Raw genomic sequence first — 19,271 nt, 5'->3', positions numbered from 1 at the left:
GGCCATACCAGCCATGCCAGCTGCCCAATCAATTCACTAAATTTTGCACAAATAAATATTGTGTTTTAAGGTGCTAATCTGATTTCAGAGATCTTTAAAGGTGGTAAAAATGTGGATCTTAGAGTCAATGAAATAGGCTATATATAAGTAAGTTTGTAAAGAGTGTTTCCAGGAGGAAATATAAAAATTTTATTAAAAGAGAAATCTTATTAAGCTGAGTTTCTATGCCACATTTTGGCTGCTAAAGGTATTTTTATTATTATTTTCTGGTTTTTAGTTATATTTCATATACTTCAAGCCACTAAACAAAGCATCACTGGTACTGAGGGATACTGCTTTCTGCCACAGAATATTAGGATAAAGTAAATTATCTTGTCCATTTGAAGGGAAAGAAAGTAACAACCTTTAAAATTAAATGGTGAAGCAGGATTTCCTGGTCATTCAGATAGGTATTGTAAATCATAAATTAAGACTGACAGCACTGGCAAATGTCTAGTCATGTTACCATGTAAGATGTATATTTATGTTAAAAAACAAAAGTGACAGCATGTACATTCCAGTTTTTATCACATTTGCAACTTTTAACCAATAAGATTCTAAATACAAGAGGTTATATTTGCCTCTTACTACAATATTGCATTTACAGGCATGTAGTGACCTTCCTGTTCATGTCCCATTGGTATAACAAGACATAATTGTTAACAAAAGGTCAAACCCCAGCTCCACTGTGAAAGGTGAATTTTCTACACTGCCATTTTAAAATCCAGTCTCTGGACTACTATACAGCTACCATTTACACAGTGTTTATTTTGTTTCTAAATGTCTAGCTATAAAAAACACCTGATCTAGGTACATCACTAAGAGAAGTAAGCAATAGAAACAACAGCCTTACCCTAGGCAATTTTCTCTCCAAATATACAAACAAAAAATTCTTGGGTTATTTAATGCAAGTAGGTGCTACATGCTCACTACAGTACACATGACACCTCACTTGGGAAGGCACGGTGGCTTGTACCTGTCATCCCAAACTACAAGGGAAGCACAAATAGGATCTCCCAACCCAGACATAAAGCAAGATCGTGTCTCAAAAATAGCCAAAACAAAAAAGGATGGGGGACATGGCTCAAGCAGTAGAGTGCCTACCAAGCAAGGGAGCATTCAAGAGTTCAAACTCCAAACCAGCAAAAAAGAAAGAAAAGATTTAGTCTGATTTCTAACTGTTAAAATGGTCTCTCCTTCTGAGTTAGTCTGACAGAGGCAGGATTATAGTGACATGTCCTCTCAATGCAACTAAGCAAGTAACCTTTCAGTGGAGAATCTGAAGCAGAAATTTCTTTTTTTTTTTTTCATTATTTAGAGAACACTTTATTAGCTTCTGTAATCAAACCCACTTAGATAAGACCTTACATATTTAATACAGTGTGTTACCCCTGTACAAATGGAAAAAAAGTAAGTTTCAACATTTCTAGACCAACATGGTGGTTAATTTCTGCACAATGCAACTCAACAGAGTAAACTGGGAAACTTTTCAGAAGTTTCTGAGATGAGAGAGTCCACCCTAATACAAATGTCTTTTCTAACTAGAAATCTTAGTAAATGTTATAAATTAGCATGCACTATTTTCTTCAAGCAAAAAAGGCTGGCTCTAGTCCATATTAATATGGTGCTTGGTCTGTAGAGCTTAAAACAAAATTGTACTAACTTTAAAATTTGATGAAAATCTGGATTTCTAAGCACTTCTGGGGAAAATCCAGCAATCTGGAGACACTAAGTCTGCACTCCCACATAGTAAACATCTGCTAAAGTCCAAAATATTTGTCCTCTTTCACTAGGCAAAGAAACACTGCAGTAGCCACAATCCCCACTTCTCCTTACATGCCACCACATTCATTTCTGGTACCTGCCTTGTAAATACATCCATGCCAGAATGTGACCACTAATACAGCTTTACAAAGAATGTTCACATCCACGGCTTCTCTTAAGACTTCCCACAATCCTATGAAGAAGGTACTGTTATTCTCTCCATTTATAAATTAGGAAGCTGACCCTAAGAATAAATTAGAGAAACAGTTTTAACTCAAGTCCTATAACCCTTTTGACCACAGGACAATGCTTGCCAACCAACCAAGAACAATTCTATAGTTGTCAATTATGAGCAAATTACTTACATTGTAATGTAGAGAAAAATCCTTTTTGCTCAAAATGTCACTGAAAAAGTATAGACTGGCTGTACAACATAAAAGCCATGGGTATCCCCAGAGAGAGGTACTTCCCATCCTTTTACACCCCCTCACACACACTCCAGGCACAGACAGGTTTCTCCAAGCAAGCAGCACTCAGCCCAAGAATGCCAGAAGCTCCAGGCACCGCTGAGACCCTGAAGGCTGAAGGAATCACCACTTCACTACACCTATAACCTAAACTCCTACAAGGGAACTTCTGCTCCAGATGCTCTGGAATAAAAATACTAACAGAAGACATACAGTGGCTGGCTCGTACAAAGTCTTCCAGCAATTCACTATCTGGTGTCTAAATAAGAACAATGGAATGATTTTGGGTGGTTCTTAAAGGTTATCAAGAACCACCAAACTTTCTGATAATGCTATTTGCCAGATCAACTGATGAACTTCAGGCTGGTGGTTGGCCAAAACACACACACGCATTCATCATTAAAGTCAGGCCTCCATCCATGAACACAAGAATGAGCAGGTGCTCACAATTTAGGTTGCAGCATCCAGTCCAATCTGAGTCTATTCCAAGCAGGAAAGGCAGAAGGGGCAGAGTTGGGGCTAAGGAAAAGAGTTACAATCACTTTTACAAGGTAGAGACAAGGCTACTCCAACCTTGAAACCAATATTGATCCAACATGTATGTCCCCTGAGAGATCACACCACAGGCACTTTTATAAAGGTTACTTTTTGCACCTTTGTAACAGAATGCCTGGCATAAACGACTTAAAGGAGGAAAGATTTATCTTAGCTCATGGTTTTAGGAGGGCATGGTGGAGCAGAGAAGTTCACATCATGGTGGCCAGGAAGTAGAGAAAGGGGGTATAGGAAGGGAGCAGGGTGAGATATAGCCCCCTACAGAACATGCCCCTAGTGACCTATTTCTTCCAACTAGGCTCCACCTCTTACCTTTCACCATCTCCCAATAATGCCATCATTTTAGGAATTCATGAAGGGACTAATGTATTCATTAGGTCAGGGCCCTCAGGATCTAATAATTTCTGGAAATGCCATCACAGATACCCTAGAGGTGTGCTTTACTAATTTCCTAGGAAGTTCTCAAGACAATCTGGTTGACAATCAAAAATTAACTATCACAGAGCTCCTGGACTGATGAATGGTTATGCCCAACAATCCCATGGAAATTGAACATAATCAATTGAAAAACATATTTAATACACCTAATCCACCTTACATCAACTTTAAACATGCTCACTTACATTATCCTACAGTTAGGCAAAATCATGTAACACAAACCTTATTTTGTAATAAAACATTCAATATCTTCTGCAATTTATTAAATACTTGTATCCAAAAAACAGTGGCAGCAAAGTATAGAATTGCTACCCACCATCACAAGAAAGGATTACATTGCATACTGCTAGCCCAGAAAATCAAAATCAAAATACAAAATTTCTTCTGAATGTGCATCCTTTTGCACCATTATGAAGTCAAAAAAGTGGGGACCATCTGTTATATTATTTTCCCCAGTATCCAAATTTGTTCAGTTATCAATGTGCTCCACTAAAAAACTCAATTGCTTAAAATAAATGAATGAATAAATAAATAAATGCCCACCCTCCCTGGAAGCTAGATGGTCTTGATGTGAAGTTGAAGATCAAAGAGTCATCTTCAATCGTGGGGCAACCTTAAGGATAGCAGAGCAAAAAGAAATAAGGACCACCCAACTGTGGATGGTTTGGTATATGAGAAAAATCTGTATTGTTCTTGGTTAGAGCTGGCTGATAAGCAACCTGTAAGGCCTTCCTCATTCAAAGATTCTGTTGTCCAAAAATAAATCCATGTTCTCCCTGGAACAACTCAAAGACGCATCTATAATTCTGTTATACCAATAGTGTATTTAAAAGTATTGGTACTATCATTTATTGACAGTTTAGCTGACTTGCTAGCTTTCTTCTGAAAACCCAAAGTCAACCCACTGTGATTTCCTTGGAGTCTCCATACTTCACCTTCTACAAGGTTTGTCTTCAGAAAGCCTCAGAGAGAGGTGGCAACAGCATAGTGTGGTTAAACAGAAGGGCTGTGGAGTTCACTGAACCAGGGTTCACTGCCCAGTCTGCCTTCCTGCTTCTATCTGTTTCCTCACCCTTAAAACGAGAGTGAAACACTGTTGCCCTAGAAATCTTCTTGCTTAAATAAAAGTTACATAAAACTTTAAGGCAGTGCCTGACACATGGTACATACCCACAGTTAATTGCTATCAAGTACTATTAACAGATTAGAGGCTTTTCAGCCATCTTCTTGACCTAGGACTGTGCTCATACATGCTTGACAGTCTAGTTTCACGTTATTTATTTCAATTTGTTAAATGTATCACCTACTGGGGGGAAAATCTTTTTATTGAGCCATGTGTTTTGATTTGGAATTTAAGAAATATGGTTGCCATATGAGGTCTACTCAAGAGCACTGAAATCTGTCACATAATGATGGCTTTTCACCAGCACTCATTCATGAAATACCCACCTATTCCCACCTTTAAGCCACTCCAAGAAAACAGCAGTCCACATAACAAATCAGCAAATGAAGCAACAGAAGAAAATGGCTGTCAGAACATGTCAAGTGCTACATGAACAGATTTCAAGGAAAACAGAGCAATGATGGTCAGGAGCAAAACGAGAGTCAGTATTCGTTTATCTGCTGCTCCCAGAGCAATAACCAAACACCGAGCTACAAAGGATACAGTCTCACCCCATGCCCACCTGGCCCAGCAGTGCATTCCTGCTGCACTGCTGCTCACTTCAGCAGTCCACTTCAGAAGGACTTGGCCATCCCTTCTTTTTCTTTCCCCATCCACAGGCTGTAGCAGGCACTGCCATATCCCAGCAACAGACCCCACTTCTGGCCATAATCTTAAGCGTGTACAGTTGCCCTTGGCAACCTGTCCTTCCCAAGCAATTCTGGAACTAGGACCAAGAACCTGACATCAGTCTCTCCAGATTATAATGTAAATTCCGGAGCAACTGGCAGCCATGTTCTGCCTGTGGACTAAGAAAGAAACAGGAAGCCAGTGTAATCAAGAGAGGGAAAAAAAAAAAATGAAGCAGATACAGGGAACCCAATGAATAGCCGGGAGAGGTGACTTTCAGGTTCTTTGTTCTATTCCTAAGGCCCATATGCATCAATGACCTTGGATTCTACAGACACCTGAGCCTCCTGCAGGAAATGCAAGAGCTCCCTTTCTTTATCAAACTAAGAGATTCCATCACTATGTATCATTAGAAGACAACTAGTGTAGAGTGACTCTCTTTCTCACTGTGACCTAATATACAGCACAAACCTACAATGCTCCAATTTTGCCTACTATGTTGTAAGGGCTAAGCTAGAAGACTTAAGAGACACCAGGGCAGAAGATAAATAATTTCAATGCATGTGAATATGCTAAGAGAATAGAGTTATCAGATGAAGATTGGGAGGAGGGTAGGGAAAGGAGGAGGAAGAAGAGTGGGGGGAACTAGAAGAGGGAGGAGTAGGAGGGAAGAGGTTATTGAGGGGTAGTCACTAGCAAGCCTTGCTAATCCCCAGAATAAGGGAAGAAAAGATTACAGCTGCTAAAGCAGAAATGTTCACAGAGATCTATATCACAGCATATTTCAGAGCATGTGAAACCTACCAGTTTTTCTTTCATAATGTCTTAAAACCCACAAGTGGGAGGGAGCATGACTTTTCTCAGCTTAGCCTTCTAAATTTTATATATGCATGTACTACACACTTATTTTTCAGATGTAACTAACTGTTAGTATCCATTCTTTCCCCGCTATTTTTCATTCAAATATCCAAAACTTCAGCTATGGTATAGATTAACTAGTCCCCAGGGGAAATAAACTACCAAATGAATAACTGAAAATCTTATTTTTTTTGTATTACGATTATTAATTTTTAACCTGAAAATCTTACTTCTTTTGTATTACGATTATTTAATTCTCAAGTTGTTACATCTCCTGGCTAAATTCCATCTCAAGTAACTACATGTTTCTGCCATTTTCATCCCATTTTCTCTGCAAATCCATCCAGCATTCACCTCCTATATTTCTTCACATAAAAGCAATAGACAAGTCAGCAACAAAAGCCACTAACAGATCAATTTTCTAAGGGAAAGTTCTGAAGAGCAGAAGTAAGCAATGCTGAGCACTGACAATACTACCACAGCATCTCCAAAAGGACAAACTAGGTATTTGTGCAATGTAAAAACTGTTCAGTGCTCCAAGTCTTCAAATTCAAGTTTGATTCTTTGGGCTCAAGAATGGAATTTCTGGCTACTAATTAGTTGCTCTAGCCCCTACAATAAATTTAAAAAAGAATAGAATTTCTCAGCAATTATTAGCACTAAAACATCCCAAAGAGTCTGGTCCAAAATGCAAAGACTCCAATTGTGGCTAAAGACACTAAGAAAAGTGTCTATGACCATTGAAAGCTGTTCAGAACATGGAAATGTCAAGAAAACAGCTTTTTATTCGCTTAGCAATGAATGAACAACTTGGAGCGTATGTATCTCTTCTGGGTTCGATACTGATAATGGTCTCTACTTTGAGAAGACCACAACTCTTGAAGATTAATCATCAGAAATTATTAAAGAGTAAGATAGAACATTTTAGAAAAGAAAGTTAAAAATAGTGTGGGGGGAAGACTACACCTGGAGACAGACCCATACTTGCTTCAGGAGCCCCAAGAGTATTTGCCTGGGCCTCTTAGACCTTTGCCCTATCCTATCCAAAGCTCAGAGATCCATATTGTACACAGTTGATACAATAGGAACTTTCCCAATGGAAAGCTCAACCAGAAAAATCAATCAGAAAAGTTACACTGTGACCAAAATTATTCCAAAGCAATCTAATCCATCCAAGTACCATGAGAGTTCACTTAACTATTCAGATTAGGCATAACTAACCTCCCTAATTTAACTTTACCTTCTGGAAAAAACATTTGTTTCTTTTTTAATTTTTTTTAACAATCTAAATTGTAAAATGCAAAGAGGATTTAACTATTTCAATATAAATTCAAAATTGTTCCAAAAATCAAAATATAATGAAATAAATGAGTCATTCCCAACCCATTCTTTCCCCACAAAAAAAATCAACATATAAAATATATGACAGCATTTTCCAATGAACTCTAAAACAAATTACTAAGATTCTAATAGCAACACATGAAATCCACTGTAGTAAAATATTAATCCATATCTACAAAATAAAAAAATGACAATGTAATTTCAAGTGTTCCTAAAATAGAATTTAAATGTGTTTGAATATGACATTCATCACTTTTAAAATGAAGAAAAAAAAATCACAAAACTCTAAATACAAAGCATATATATTCATATTCTGTATTTAGGACTAGTTCAATGACAATAACCCTTATCATTTTGTATGACTATCTGGTATACCACAGGGTTCACATATAGTATGGAATTTAAGTCATATGAGAAATCATTTTTAGATGAGGACTGATAAAGGAAAGTCACTTTCCAAAGGCCACTGAATTACTGTGATGGTTGAGTACTCTTTCCGGAAGCACTGACTTTTGAGGTAAGAATGAGGAGGAAAAAAAGAAGAAAGGGAAAGAGGAATATAAGGATTGATTAAACGACAAAGAAAAGACAGAAAAGAGAGGTAGTTGATGAAGAATTAGACATGGACCAATACTCATGAGGGAATGAAGGAATAGCTGGGTGTCCCCACTTAATGGCATTGCTGAACCCTCAGAAAAATTCTCTGAAATCAGTATCATTTTAATTTCCATTTACACCTGAGAAGTTTTAGAAGTGAAAAATCTAGCCTAAGATCACACAATTAGTAAGTGGCAGCGATGAATCAAACCCAGGGCTCCCTAACTCCAGTCCCTGGCCCCCAACAATGCCTCCAAAGAGGAAACAAGGAGGGGTAGACACGGGCCCTAACTCACCAATGCCCACCTTTGTTTATGTATTTACTGGCTGCAACATCATGAACTGTAAAAAGGTCTTCATTTTTATATATATCCGTCCTCCCTCCACCCAAGCTTTGAAAACAGCCTTTTCTAGGTATCTTTCCATTTAACTTTTTTCTTTCTCCAAGTGCCAAGAAAGCTTTCTCTACTTCCATAAAAGAGGAAGCCTTTCAGATTTCAGAGAAGACTCAGGGTCTCATGCCCATTTTACCACCAGTGAGCTGTCCTCATGGCCTGGCTCAGATGACCTTGGTGCAGGGGAGAGAGCAGGAGTAAGGGGTCTGAGAGGAGGGGAGCCTGCAGTCTGATTACATCTTTCCATTTGTCAAGACAAGCTAGCAACCTGGATTTTTTATGAAACCCATACTTTTAACCTTGCCTACAAATTCAAAACTTCTAAGAGTACTGTGTGGACCACCCAAAATCTGTTTGAGTCTGCTAGTTAACCGTGTCTAATGGCCAGGCTTCGGATGAAGATATAAGAGCTTTCTCCCTCCCTGAATGTATTCCCCGTGGAAGACACAGTACATGCAGTCTAGGAGACCAGTGTGGACATTCAGGACAAGGCAGCAAATGGCCGGACAGAGAAGCCTGCAAACAACACGGTGCCCACCACTGCTCGCACAGGGCAAGATGGTGGAGTTAACCTCATCTCTATAAATCTAGAGAAGAGAAAAGGAGGCTCAGAACTTGATGAAATCAAAAAGTTCAATAGGCCAATCTGTATATGTTCATATATCCAAAGTCACTCGGAACAGCCACACCTCAATAGAACCACAGCAAAAGAATGTTTACCTACCCAGAGGAACAGGTGTCAGAAACAAAATAAATCAAACATACTGAGCACTCTCTGCTTCAAGTACTGGCAGGTGCTAGAGGAAGATCACCTCATGTAAACCTCCCAGCAACCTCTGGGAGAACCACTGTTCCCCGTATGCAGATGCGGAAAGTGAGGCTTAAAGTCAGAAAGCTTAGGAAAGAGCCAGTATCTGGAGTCAAATGATTGCTTTCTTATTACCACACTGACCAAACCAGAGAGATCTGGGCTATTACTGCAGACACATATGGGCAAGCATTCAAAAGTAAGTCATTAACTACAATAATTCAAAGAGTAGACCGAGTATTGAAAGAGGCAAAGAAATTTTTTAAACACCACAGCAGAGGCCACAGTAGGTTCTGCTGATTACGAGAATTTAATTTTGTAATAAAGGTAGTTTCAATAAAAATACAAAAGAAAACATAAGAACCATTCAATTAGGGGCTGGGGATATAGATCAGTGGTATAGTGTTCACTAAGCATGTGTGAGGCCTTGGGTTTGATTCCCAGTACCACTAAACACACACATACACATATCAAAAGAGAGAAAACCATTCAATAAGTGATGTTGAGGGTGGGCATGGGGGTGTACATCTGCAATCCCAGCATTCAACTCAGGAAACAGGCAGAAGGATCACAAGTTCAAGGCCAATCTAGGCTACAGAATGAAACCCTGTCTCAGAACTTTAAAAAAAAAAAAAAAAGTAATGCTGAAATAACCAACAGCAACTTTTGAGAAAATCAATTTATACGCCCCAATTTATACCACCCAAAGAAATGCACTGCAAATAAATCAAAAAAATATTTTTCAACAAATTATATAACTAAAGATGAAAGAAAAATGAATATTCAATGAATCTCTGGCGAAAGAACTCTTTTAAAAATTAGGAGTGATAAAAGAAATTTCAATTATTAAAAAAGATAGGTAACTAAAAAGTAAATGTTTTCTATGTAAAAAACAAAAAATAAAGGGAGTATAAGATGTCTATCTTGATATGCAAGAGGCCCAGGACCAATGGTATTACTGTATGTATAGAATCTATGCTCAAAAAAATTGTCCAGAAGAATCAAGATAATCTAGTAGAGAAGTGGACAGAGGACAAGAACAGACAAAACACAATTCACAAAGGAACAATGTCTGGTGTCAGCCAAAGCTAACTATGTGCTTATGATTTGGTTTGATTTTGGTTTGGTTTGGCTTTTTGAGATAGGGTCACACTATGTAGCCCATCCTCCTGCCTCAGGCCCCCTGAGTACTGGGATTACAGGCATACACCCTTATGCCTGGCTTCAAGTAATTATGAAGAAGAATTTTAAAATAATAATTTTCATGGCTGCTCAAGTGACAAAACAAGTATTCTCAAATGTCTTACACTACTAGAAATATTTTCAAAGTGGCACAAGACTTTTGGAAAGCAACAAGCAATCTTTCTACAATCTTTCCAAAAGAAATAATCAAAAAATGGGGAAGGGGCATACCTATATGCATAACGATGTTCATTGTAACACATAAAAAACTGAAAAATAATGTAAGTAGCCAATATAGGGGATGGATAAATGATGGCATAACCACTAGACAGCCAGTACTCTGAGAGAAGGAAATGCTTGCTCATGAGGGGAGCAGGGCCAAGCACTTGCAATCCAAGCATTAAACAACTAGGAGTGAACACTGACGGAAAGGAAAAATACACAACCACTTACTTAATCTGATGATTAAAGAATAGGTAGCTATTGGCACAATTTTAAGTAAGGGCAAGGATATAAAAATATTTTTTTTAAATATAAGTATATAATTACAATCACATTTTTGAAAACTACATTAGAATAACTGCTAGACAGATAGATAGATATAACAGTCATTGTGCTAAGAGGTTTATAAGCAGTTATTATTTACTATAGTATGTTATCTTTATTTAAAATGTAAACATACTCCAGAAGGATTATTATTATGATTACTTAAATTTAAATTGATCCTCAGAAATTGGAGAAAAGATTTAAAAAATGTAATTTAACTAATGGAAAATGCATTAAAATCTCCAAATAGCTCCATATTATAGATAAATCTGCCCTGATAAAAAGGAAAGCACTGCCATACAGAGGTCAGCAGTGACGTTCAAAATTTAGATGAGACGCATCAATTTTCCAAGTCCTAATTCAGAATTAGGGAACATATCAAAGGAAGCCAAGATGCACCCAAACAAAGCAAGCGCTTTGCTGCCTTCTCAGTTTGTGTGAACTCTCCCTGGCTTTGGGCTGAAAGAGTTTAGAATAGGTATCTCTGGACTTGGGCTTCCAGGCAGACTGGCTCAACTCTACAACCACAGTGGGAAGACCACAGGTGTGGGGTGGGGGGATCCCCAAGTTGAAGTGCTTTGCCATCTTCTAAAAAACCAAAACTACACAGATTGAGAAAATGAGAGTACAAACTTCAAGTTCCTCTAAAGCACTGTATTCCAAACAGTTGTTCCCAGCTCATTAGTGTGTTAGGAAATGAATTAAGAAGGTCACACCAGGATTTTAGCAGAACGACAACAGAACAGAAAATATTAGTGTGCGTATCATGTGGATAAGGAGATGGTTTCAAGAAACTTTGGCTCATGTATAAACGTGTGGGAGTGCGTGATGCTAACCATGGTTTGTGGTCAACACTTTCCGAAGCATTACTCTTGATGACCTGGGCCTTGAGCTAAAATGTTCACTATTTGAAACTGAAGGACTCAGCTAGAAGCAGGAATGCAGTGAGTCCAGTTCAACTGGGTGTCAGCCGCCAATAGGAAACAAATACTTCTGGAAGATTCCACCCAGGGATAAATAACCACTGCCATCCAAAGGCTCCAAAAAGCATGGTTTTACAGCTGCACTGAAGTGCTGACAGGTTCACATAGGCATGACACTTTCTCCTGACTGCACATTTCACTGCACATTTCCCTTCGCCTGAGATTTCAGGGTGATAAGGTTGCAGGGAATTCACGCTCATCTAGTCATTTTGTGAGCACATTATACTACTAAGAAATCCAACCTTCTCCTTGGTCAGATGAAGAAACTGAGTCATAGGGTAGCGAAATGTCCTCCGCAATGCCAAGGTCAATCCAGAGTAGAGCTGGCTGAGATCGGACTCCTAGTCCCAGTTCTTTTCCAAGAATCTTAAATTAAAGGCACACAAGAGCACAAAGCAGCACTCCCTGCCAAGGACAAGTACATGACTTTTTTTTTTTTCTTTTTTAGTTTCATCCATTTTTTTTCTTCTACCTCTGAATTAATTTTTACTAATGACTAAATGAAGTGTTTAGACCAAGAGGCCCACTGCCCTAAAAAAAAACAAAAACAAAAACAAAAAAAAACTGGCTGAAGTTGCATAGGACAGTTATTTTGTTCTGTGTAGAAAATTTCTATGTTAACTGGAGCCCTGTCCTTGGGAGACCTATTTATAAAAAATGAAGAGTGTTGCCTACTTCTAAATTCTTTCTATTTTGATACTGTAGTTGAGAAGAAAGGCTTGACCCCAAGACCATTTTCTCCTCAGTGAGTTTATACTATATGCAATTTAATTTAGTGTTACAGATCACTACTTACAAGAGTCTTAATCACAACTTACTTATTGATTTCTAAATGCCACAAAGAGTTTTAATTTCCCCCAATCTGTTATTTTTTTCAAATGACATCAAGATGATTCTCTATAACAAACAGAAAAGTCTCCCTGTCTCAAAGCCAAAGCAAAATGAAAACAGCCAGGGACAAGACACCGCACAAGTAAAAAACTGGATTTCCTTTTTAAGCTTCAATTTTGTTTGCTTGGACAAGATCATCCCTCTAAAGTCTTTTCTGACTACTTAAGTCTCTTCTGCTATTCATGCTCTATGATTTTTACCTCTTTAAGTTGAGTGGCGCTTAAGGTGTGAGACAGCAGGTCAGCCTGTCATGATCAGAGAATCACTCCTATTGGGAGCATCAGAACTGCCACGCTGGCATTTTCCACAGTGTGTTGCAATATCCAAATAAATGTTCGCTGATTAAGCCCCATGAGGGCCTGCATAGAATGTGGTGAAATATACAGGAGGAAATTCAGAACAACTAGGAGCTCTGAGGGCCACTTGAAGCTAAGCTTCCTCTACTAAGCTTCCTGGAACTAGCTTTCCCATGGTGATCCTACCTGAAAAAAATCAGTCTGTTTCTGACCTATTAGGCACACTGATTCACTGACATGTCTTAAATTCAGAGTAAAGATCTCATTTTCATATGGGTAAATTCCCTTTTTAGGGCCTTACAGCCAATAATTATTACTGCCAAGTGGTGACTCTCAAGTGCAAAGTTGACAGTTTATTAATTTTATGACATTAAATAGATATCTCACTCACTCAAAAATTAGTTTTGATGGATTTTGCTGACCTCAGAGATCTCACTCCATCACCCCAAGAAGTCCTCAACTTTCAAAACTCTGTTTGCACTGTGGAAAAAACTTGGATTTGCATTTCTTTAAAACATGCATGCAAATGTTATAATGTTCATAAAACTTCATCAGGAGTTCAAGTGAACAGAGTCACAGTCTAATTTTTATTAGTAAGGCTAATAGTTGAAGCAGAGAACTGAGACAGTGCAATTTGACAATGAAAAGAATTAGTGGTAAATGAAGTCATATTATGAGGGTTTACAAGATGAAATAAAATTCTAATATATCTTTTCAAGAAACAATCAAGTAGGGGTGGAGGACTGGCTCAAGTGGTAGATTGGCCCTGAGTTTAAACCCCAGTACTGCCAAAAAAACAAAGAAACAAGTAGTCATGGCCACTTAGAATCACAGTAGCTCAAAGATGGGGGAAAAAGTGCAACCCCTCTCTTGTCCCAGCCCAGCCCAGCCCCATTCCTTGTTGTATTATTATCCTGGCCTAAAGCTAGCAGCTAAACTTTTCTTTAAGGCTCAACTTAAGCATCTCTGCTCATGGAAACTCACAACTTCCTCAGGCCCATTCCAATTCAAACAGCCATTGCCAGATTTATCCAAGGAATGAACATATATATCTTCTTTGTGCTGGGCATTAGGCATCAGATCTCCTTTCACCCATTGCTGGGTTCTGCCCTCAGAACACTCAGAAAGCACAGCTAGCTGGTTCTGAATAGTCAGAACATAAGCAGCTCCCCACACCCCCTCCTCAGTACTTATCTTAACTCCTGTAGGGTCTCTCACACAGCTCCTGCTGTGTCTTTTTTTTAACCACAGAGTTCCAACTTCTTGTAAATTTCAGTAATTGTGTGTGTGTGTGTGTGTGTGTGTGTGTGTGTGTGTGCGCGCGTGCGTACTGGGGTTTGAAGTCAGGGCCTCCTACTTGCTAGGCAAGCCATGCCTGTGGACCTTTTTACGAAAGTTATTTTCAAATAGGGTCTCCCACTTTTTGCCAGAGCTGACCAGACCACAATTCTACCATTGCATAGCTAGAATTACAATTCTGTGCCACCACTCCCAGCTTGTTTTTTGAGTTAGGGTTTTGCTAACTCTCCCCCACCTTATCCTGGACTGATCTTGAAGCGTAATCATTCTATTTCCGCCTCCCAAGTAGCTGAGATTATAGCCATAAGCCCCTGTACCCAGTGAGATTTAAGTAATTTTTGCTCAGTTTCTCCCCTGGAAAATTCACTTTCCAGATTCCTCAAAATGTTACACACTCACAGCTGACTTCTAATTGAACACAGACTGGCCTCAGAGTCTTTTACCCAAGCTGGCATTCTAGTGCTTCTCAATGTACGAGCCTTCTTTATCCCTCTACCAAGAAGGCCCTTTGCTCTACTCATCCTGCAAGACCCACCTGAGGAAGAGACTGCTGTCTTCTCCAACCACCACCAGCAAAGGAGATTGTCTGGCAACCCAAAGGACAATGTCTACACCTGTCTTCAGCACACTGTGTTGACTCCTATACCTGTCTAATAGAAACTACCTCATGACTAAAATTCTCTGTATAAATGGTAAGACTGAGGTCTTGTATTAAGAGATGCATTATAAAGAACTTATAAAAATAGGACTGGAGGTGTGACTCAAGCAGTAGAGCACCTGCCTAGCAAGTCCGAAGCCTTGAGTTCAAACTGCAGTACCACAAACCCAGGAAAAAAAGAAGTTACGAAAATAAAGTTCCTAATGGGCTGGGTCCCACCTGGAGAGGGTCCCTCCTGATTTTCATCACTTGAAGAGGCTGCCACTAAACAAGAAGACCTAAGTCTTGACTGACACAGAGGAGAGATGTCTGAGATAAAACTCTTAAGTAAGGAAAGTTAAAATGATAGTCACCCAGTCCAAAAAGAAGCTAGGAAATGAGGAACCCAAATCACCAAAGTTTGATGCATCCTTTGGGGATAAAATCTAGCTGCAAATAAAGGGCAAGGCATGTGAGTTCTGGGAACAGGCTCTGCGTGATGGTACAACCAAAAATCTTGCAGTCTGTTTTTCTAGTCATATTCCCTTACATTTCCTCCTTTGATGTTCAGGTTGTCCAAACTGCACTAAGGTGAAGTTGGAGGTGAAGGGTGTAAATCCACTGTTGGATGTCAAGGTTTAAGGATCATCAGCCCATTACTGAGGACAGACTGAGGGTGCAAATGGTAATCCAACTGAAATAATCCTCTAGGAAAGGTAAGATACAGAGATAATAGGACTGTGCAATGCAGTCATTCTTCTCCATCTGAAACTTCTCTCAATACCACATCTTAAACATGTGGTTTTGCACTATGAAACAATATTCTTGGGCTGGGAGTGTAGCTCAGTAGAAGAGCACTTGCCTAGCATGTACGAGGCCCTGGATTCAATCCCTAGCACTGAAAAAAAAAATCTTCTAAAATTTCTCCCACTAAATTGTGAGCATCTTGAAAGGACTTTGTCATTTTCATCATTGTCATATACACATGTGACTGGAACACAATAAGAACCCAAATGTTTGTTGAGGGAATAAGTAAAGCAATGCATACAGTTTCACAGTTTCACAGTTTTATGGTGCATAAAGCTACTCAGTCCTACCATATTTTTCCCACAATTGTGATTTGTCTGCATAAGGCTTTCAAAAGTCATCAAAATAGTCATTCAACAAATATCAACTCAGTCTGCAATAGTTACGATACTGTGCTTTCAGAAGTAGAAAAATAAAAAAACTAGACCAGTCACTGATACAACAAATGTTTATGGAGAAACTCCATCAGCTATTGCAGTGAATAAGATAGAAAACTCTTTGAACAGCTCACAGAAGATATGCACACATGAAGTATGCACTATACTGTTTTAAAACAGAAATGTTAAGTGTTTTCAAATGTACAGATAAAGGCTGTAAGGAGCCAGAGGTCAAAAAGAGAGATTAGGATTCCATAAGAATTTACAGTACAGGACATTATTTGTGGCTCAATCTTATAGTCCAGGACTAATTAACAGTTACCAACTGAAGCAGCTAATGTCAATGACTTTCTAGATTTTGAAGAAAATCAAGTCTGTCTTCACCTCTTCAGCATTATATATAACACTGGATTTTAAAGATATTATTATTATTATTTTGTTTTAGTGGTATTGGAGGTTGAACTCAGGGCCTTGGACTTGTTAGGCCAAGTGCTAGGCAAGTCATGCTCCCAGCAACACTGGATTGTGCAAAGCAAGAACACATATTCTCTTTTAATGAAAACCATAACTGAAACTGAGCCCCAAATTATAATTATTTTCATATTTGAATGTCTGACCCAAAGAAGCACAGATTTGCCAATCCATATAATAATAAAATATACAGAAAGAATAATTCTGGATTTCTGTATGGCCTTATTTATTTAACAACAGCTCTATGGTAAAATAATTTCTACTATCTACATTGTAGACCAGGAAAGTGAAGTTAACATATAGGCTAAACACTGTTTCTTTTGTCCTATAATCAAATGAAATTTGTTCTTCAGTTTAACATACAACTTTAGCTTCTCCAAATACTCTGAAATATATCCCCACTAAAGTCGCTTCCTTCAAGGTAAATGCAGTGGAAAAGGACTAGAAGTTTCAAAACTAGTATGAACAGAGTTTAAGCTTAACTACCTTTCTCCTCTTACTTGATTCTTACTTGAACTTAACTTCCTACAATAGTTAGAAACTGATCAATTTCATCTCTAGTAAGAGTGGGAAAGTGACATCTATCAGTGTATTCCTTCTTTTATGGAACATGTTCCATAAAAATAATTCTATGAGAAAGAAGTTCTAGGTCCAGAAGCAGTCTTTTTTAATAGAATTTTGCCCCTGTGGAAAAGGGGCAAAAGAAGTCTCACAGGACATCTCTGTGAATTTCAAATGGCTCCTGCATCCATATACTGCCCTTGGGCCATTCCATTTCTTCCGTTCAGTGCAGGATGCTTGCCATTAGTGTATGATCACAACGTTTTCAAAACCCTGGATCTGTATGGGAAATGAATCAGGCGCCATTTGTATCCGGCATGACGGGAGACATGGATGTGTAATACAAATGTGTAATACGCCCATCCCAGTTATACTGAAGAAACTAAGATGAACAGATTAAGCTCTATCAAGCAAATGTTTTAGATTACATTATATACAAAGTGCTGAAATGATTATAAAGAGAGTAGTGAACACTTTGTGCTGCTTTACCTCTGCCTTTTAGCAATCATGAAAGAAAATTCTCTACCTCAGCATGATTTGAACTTAAATTAAGAAAACCAAACTACTGTTTTAAAGTAAAAGCCTCTTGTCATGCACCACCACCTTGTTATATTTTTTAGAATGCTTATAGGTATTATCATAGTAACAATTCCAGTTACATTACCATAACGACTATATTCAAGAAGCATTCTCCTGGAAATTACCTTTCTCCGACTTATTTCGGCACATTAAAGGGAAATTAAGTCAACCAGAGAAAACAAAATGCAAGGGAGAATACTGAAGGCTAAACAACAGGCTCCACTTCTGCAAATTAAGTAAAATTAAGCAAAAAGAAAGGAAGCAAGCAAAGGGAAGGAACTCAAGAAGCTATCTGCAGCAATGCTCCCTTACAAGTTCTAGGCGCTTCCCCCAGAACTTCAAAGAGATACGGAATAAGGAGAAAGGAGAGACTACACCACGCAGAAGCACAAAGTTACGCTTTCCACAACTTGGAATATCCACCGAATTCACTGTAAGATGCCGGGGATATATGGATTAGGTGGGAATGTCCTGGAGAAGGCAGTGGCATTTGTCTTCTCAGGATGGTTCCTAAGAATTGTGCCCCAAAAATCCTTAGTTACCTTGCAGAGGCGGCTGAGAGCATCCTCCCAAGGCGCACACCTGCAGGGCCCGCGCCGGCGGCTCTTCCCTTCCCCTCTCCCCTCCCCCGGCAGGACCGCGGTCCAGCGTCCCGCGCACCGTTAGCCCGAGGGCCACCCCGGCCCCTCGGGCGCCACCCGGGCGCGGACGAGGCCGAAGCGCACGGTGAGCAGCCCAGGGAGCCCTCTTCTCCGAGCCCGGAGTCGGCGGCGCGCTGCTGGACACCGGCAACCCCAGGATGCGCGTTACAACAAAACTTGGAGGAGCACGTCTACACTCGCGCCCATGGGGACACAGTCCCCGACGCACGCTCGGGGACCGCCGGCCAGTCCTGCCTTCCTCGCGGCCGTACCTGTCCTCCGAGACGCTGATGACGCCCTCCTCCTTGGGCACGATCACGGCCATATTCACCACCTCCTGGGACCCCTCGACCCGCTGCAGCAGAATCGGCTTGCGGGTCAGCGGCTTGGGCTGGATCTCCGCCGCCATCGGAGGAGGGGGCGCGTCGGGGACGCCGCCAACCGCGTCGCGGGGCCGGGCTGAGGAGACTACTCGGGGACGGGCACAGGCTGAGACAGGGACGCTGGCTGGCCGGAGCGGAACGACGGGAGCCGGCGATCATAGCCTCGCCGCCTTTCCCGGGAACGACTCCGCGCTCCCGGCTTGGGACACCAAAACCGCCACCTCCAAAGCTGCAACCCAGCGCCACCAGAGGAGGGGGCGGAGAGCCGGGGGGCGGGGCCGGGGGCGGGGCCTGCCGCCGAGGTAGCCGCTGGTGGGCGCGAGGGCGGCTCCACTTCCGGGAGGGTGGTGAAAGGAGGGGAAACCTGAGGCAGGAGGCGGGACGCTGACGACCAATGCGCGTGCGTCAACACCACAACCCATTTCCGCCCGTCCACCCCCTGCAACGCTTGCAGCACCGCGGGGTACGCATGCGCTTTCGTTCCCCGCGGTTTAGCCAACCTTCCACACCCAGTGATCAGTCCCCTCCCTCTTAAATCTCCTGTGAACGCGCGTGTACACACGC

General features: G+C 40.3%; 1 protein-coding gene across 4 annotated transcripts in view; it reads right to left on the bottom strand.

Annotated features, from left to right (window-relative positions):
- The window catches only part of Wdfy2 (WD repeat and FYVE domain containing 2), a 167,140-nt gene extending 148,267 nt beyond the window's left edge, over positions 1-18,873 (bottom strand). For 2 of the 4 annotated variants that reach the window (XM_020184663.2, XM_020184665.2), the window contains exon 1: positions 18,597-18,873. In XM_020184663.2, the coding sequence (XP_020040252.1) occupies positions 18,597-18,733 (137 nt within the window). In that variant the 5' untranslated portion in view covers positions 18,734-18,873. Of the gene's footprint in view, positions 1-12,856; positions 13,814-18,225; positions 18,264-18,596 lie in introns of those variants that run through there. The other 2 variants (XM_020184664.2, XM_074043456.1) reach the window with 2 other exon arrangements.
- Positions 18,874-19,271: the final 398 nt, after the last annotated feature.

The sequence above is a fragment of the Castor canadensis genome, chromosome 10 (genome assembly GCF_047511655.1).
Source record: "Castor canadensis chromosome 10, mCasCan1.hap1v2, whole genome shotgun sequence".
NCBI lineage: Eukaryota > Metazoa > Chordata > Mammalia > Rodentia > Castoridae > Castor > Castor canadensis.
The sequence above is the reverse complement of the archived record's forward strand: the minus strand, read 5'-3'. Positions and strand labels throughout refer to the sequence as shown.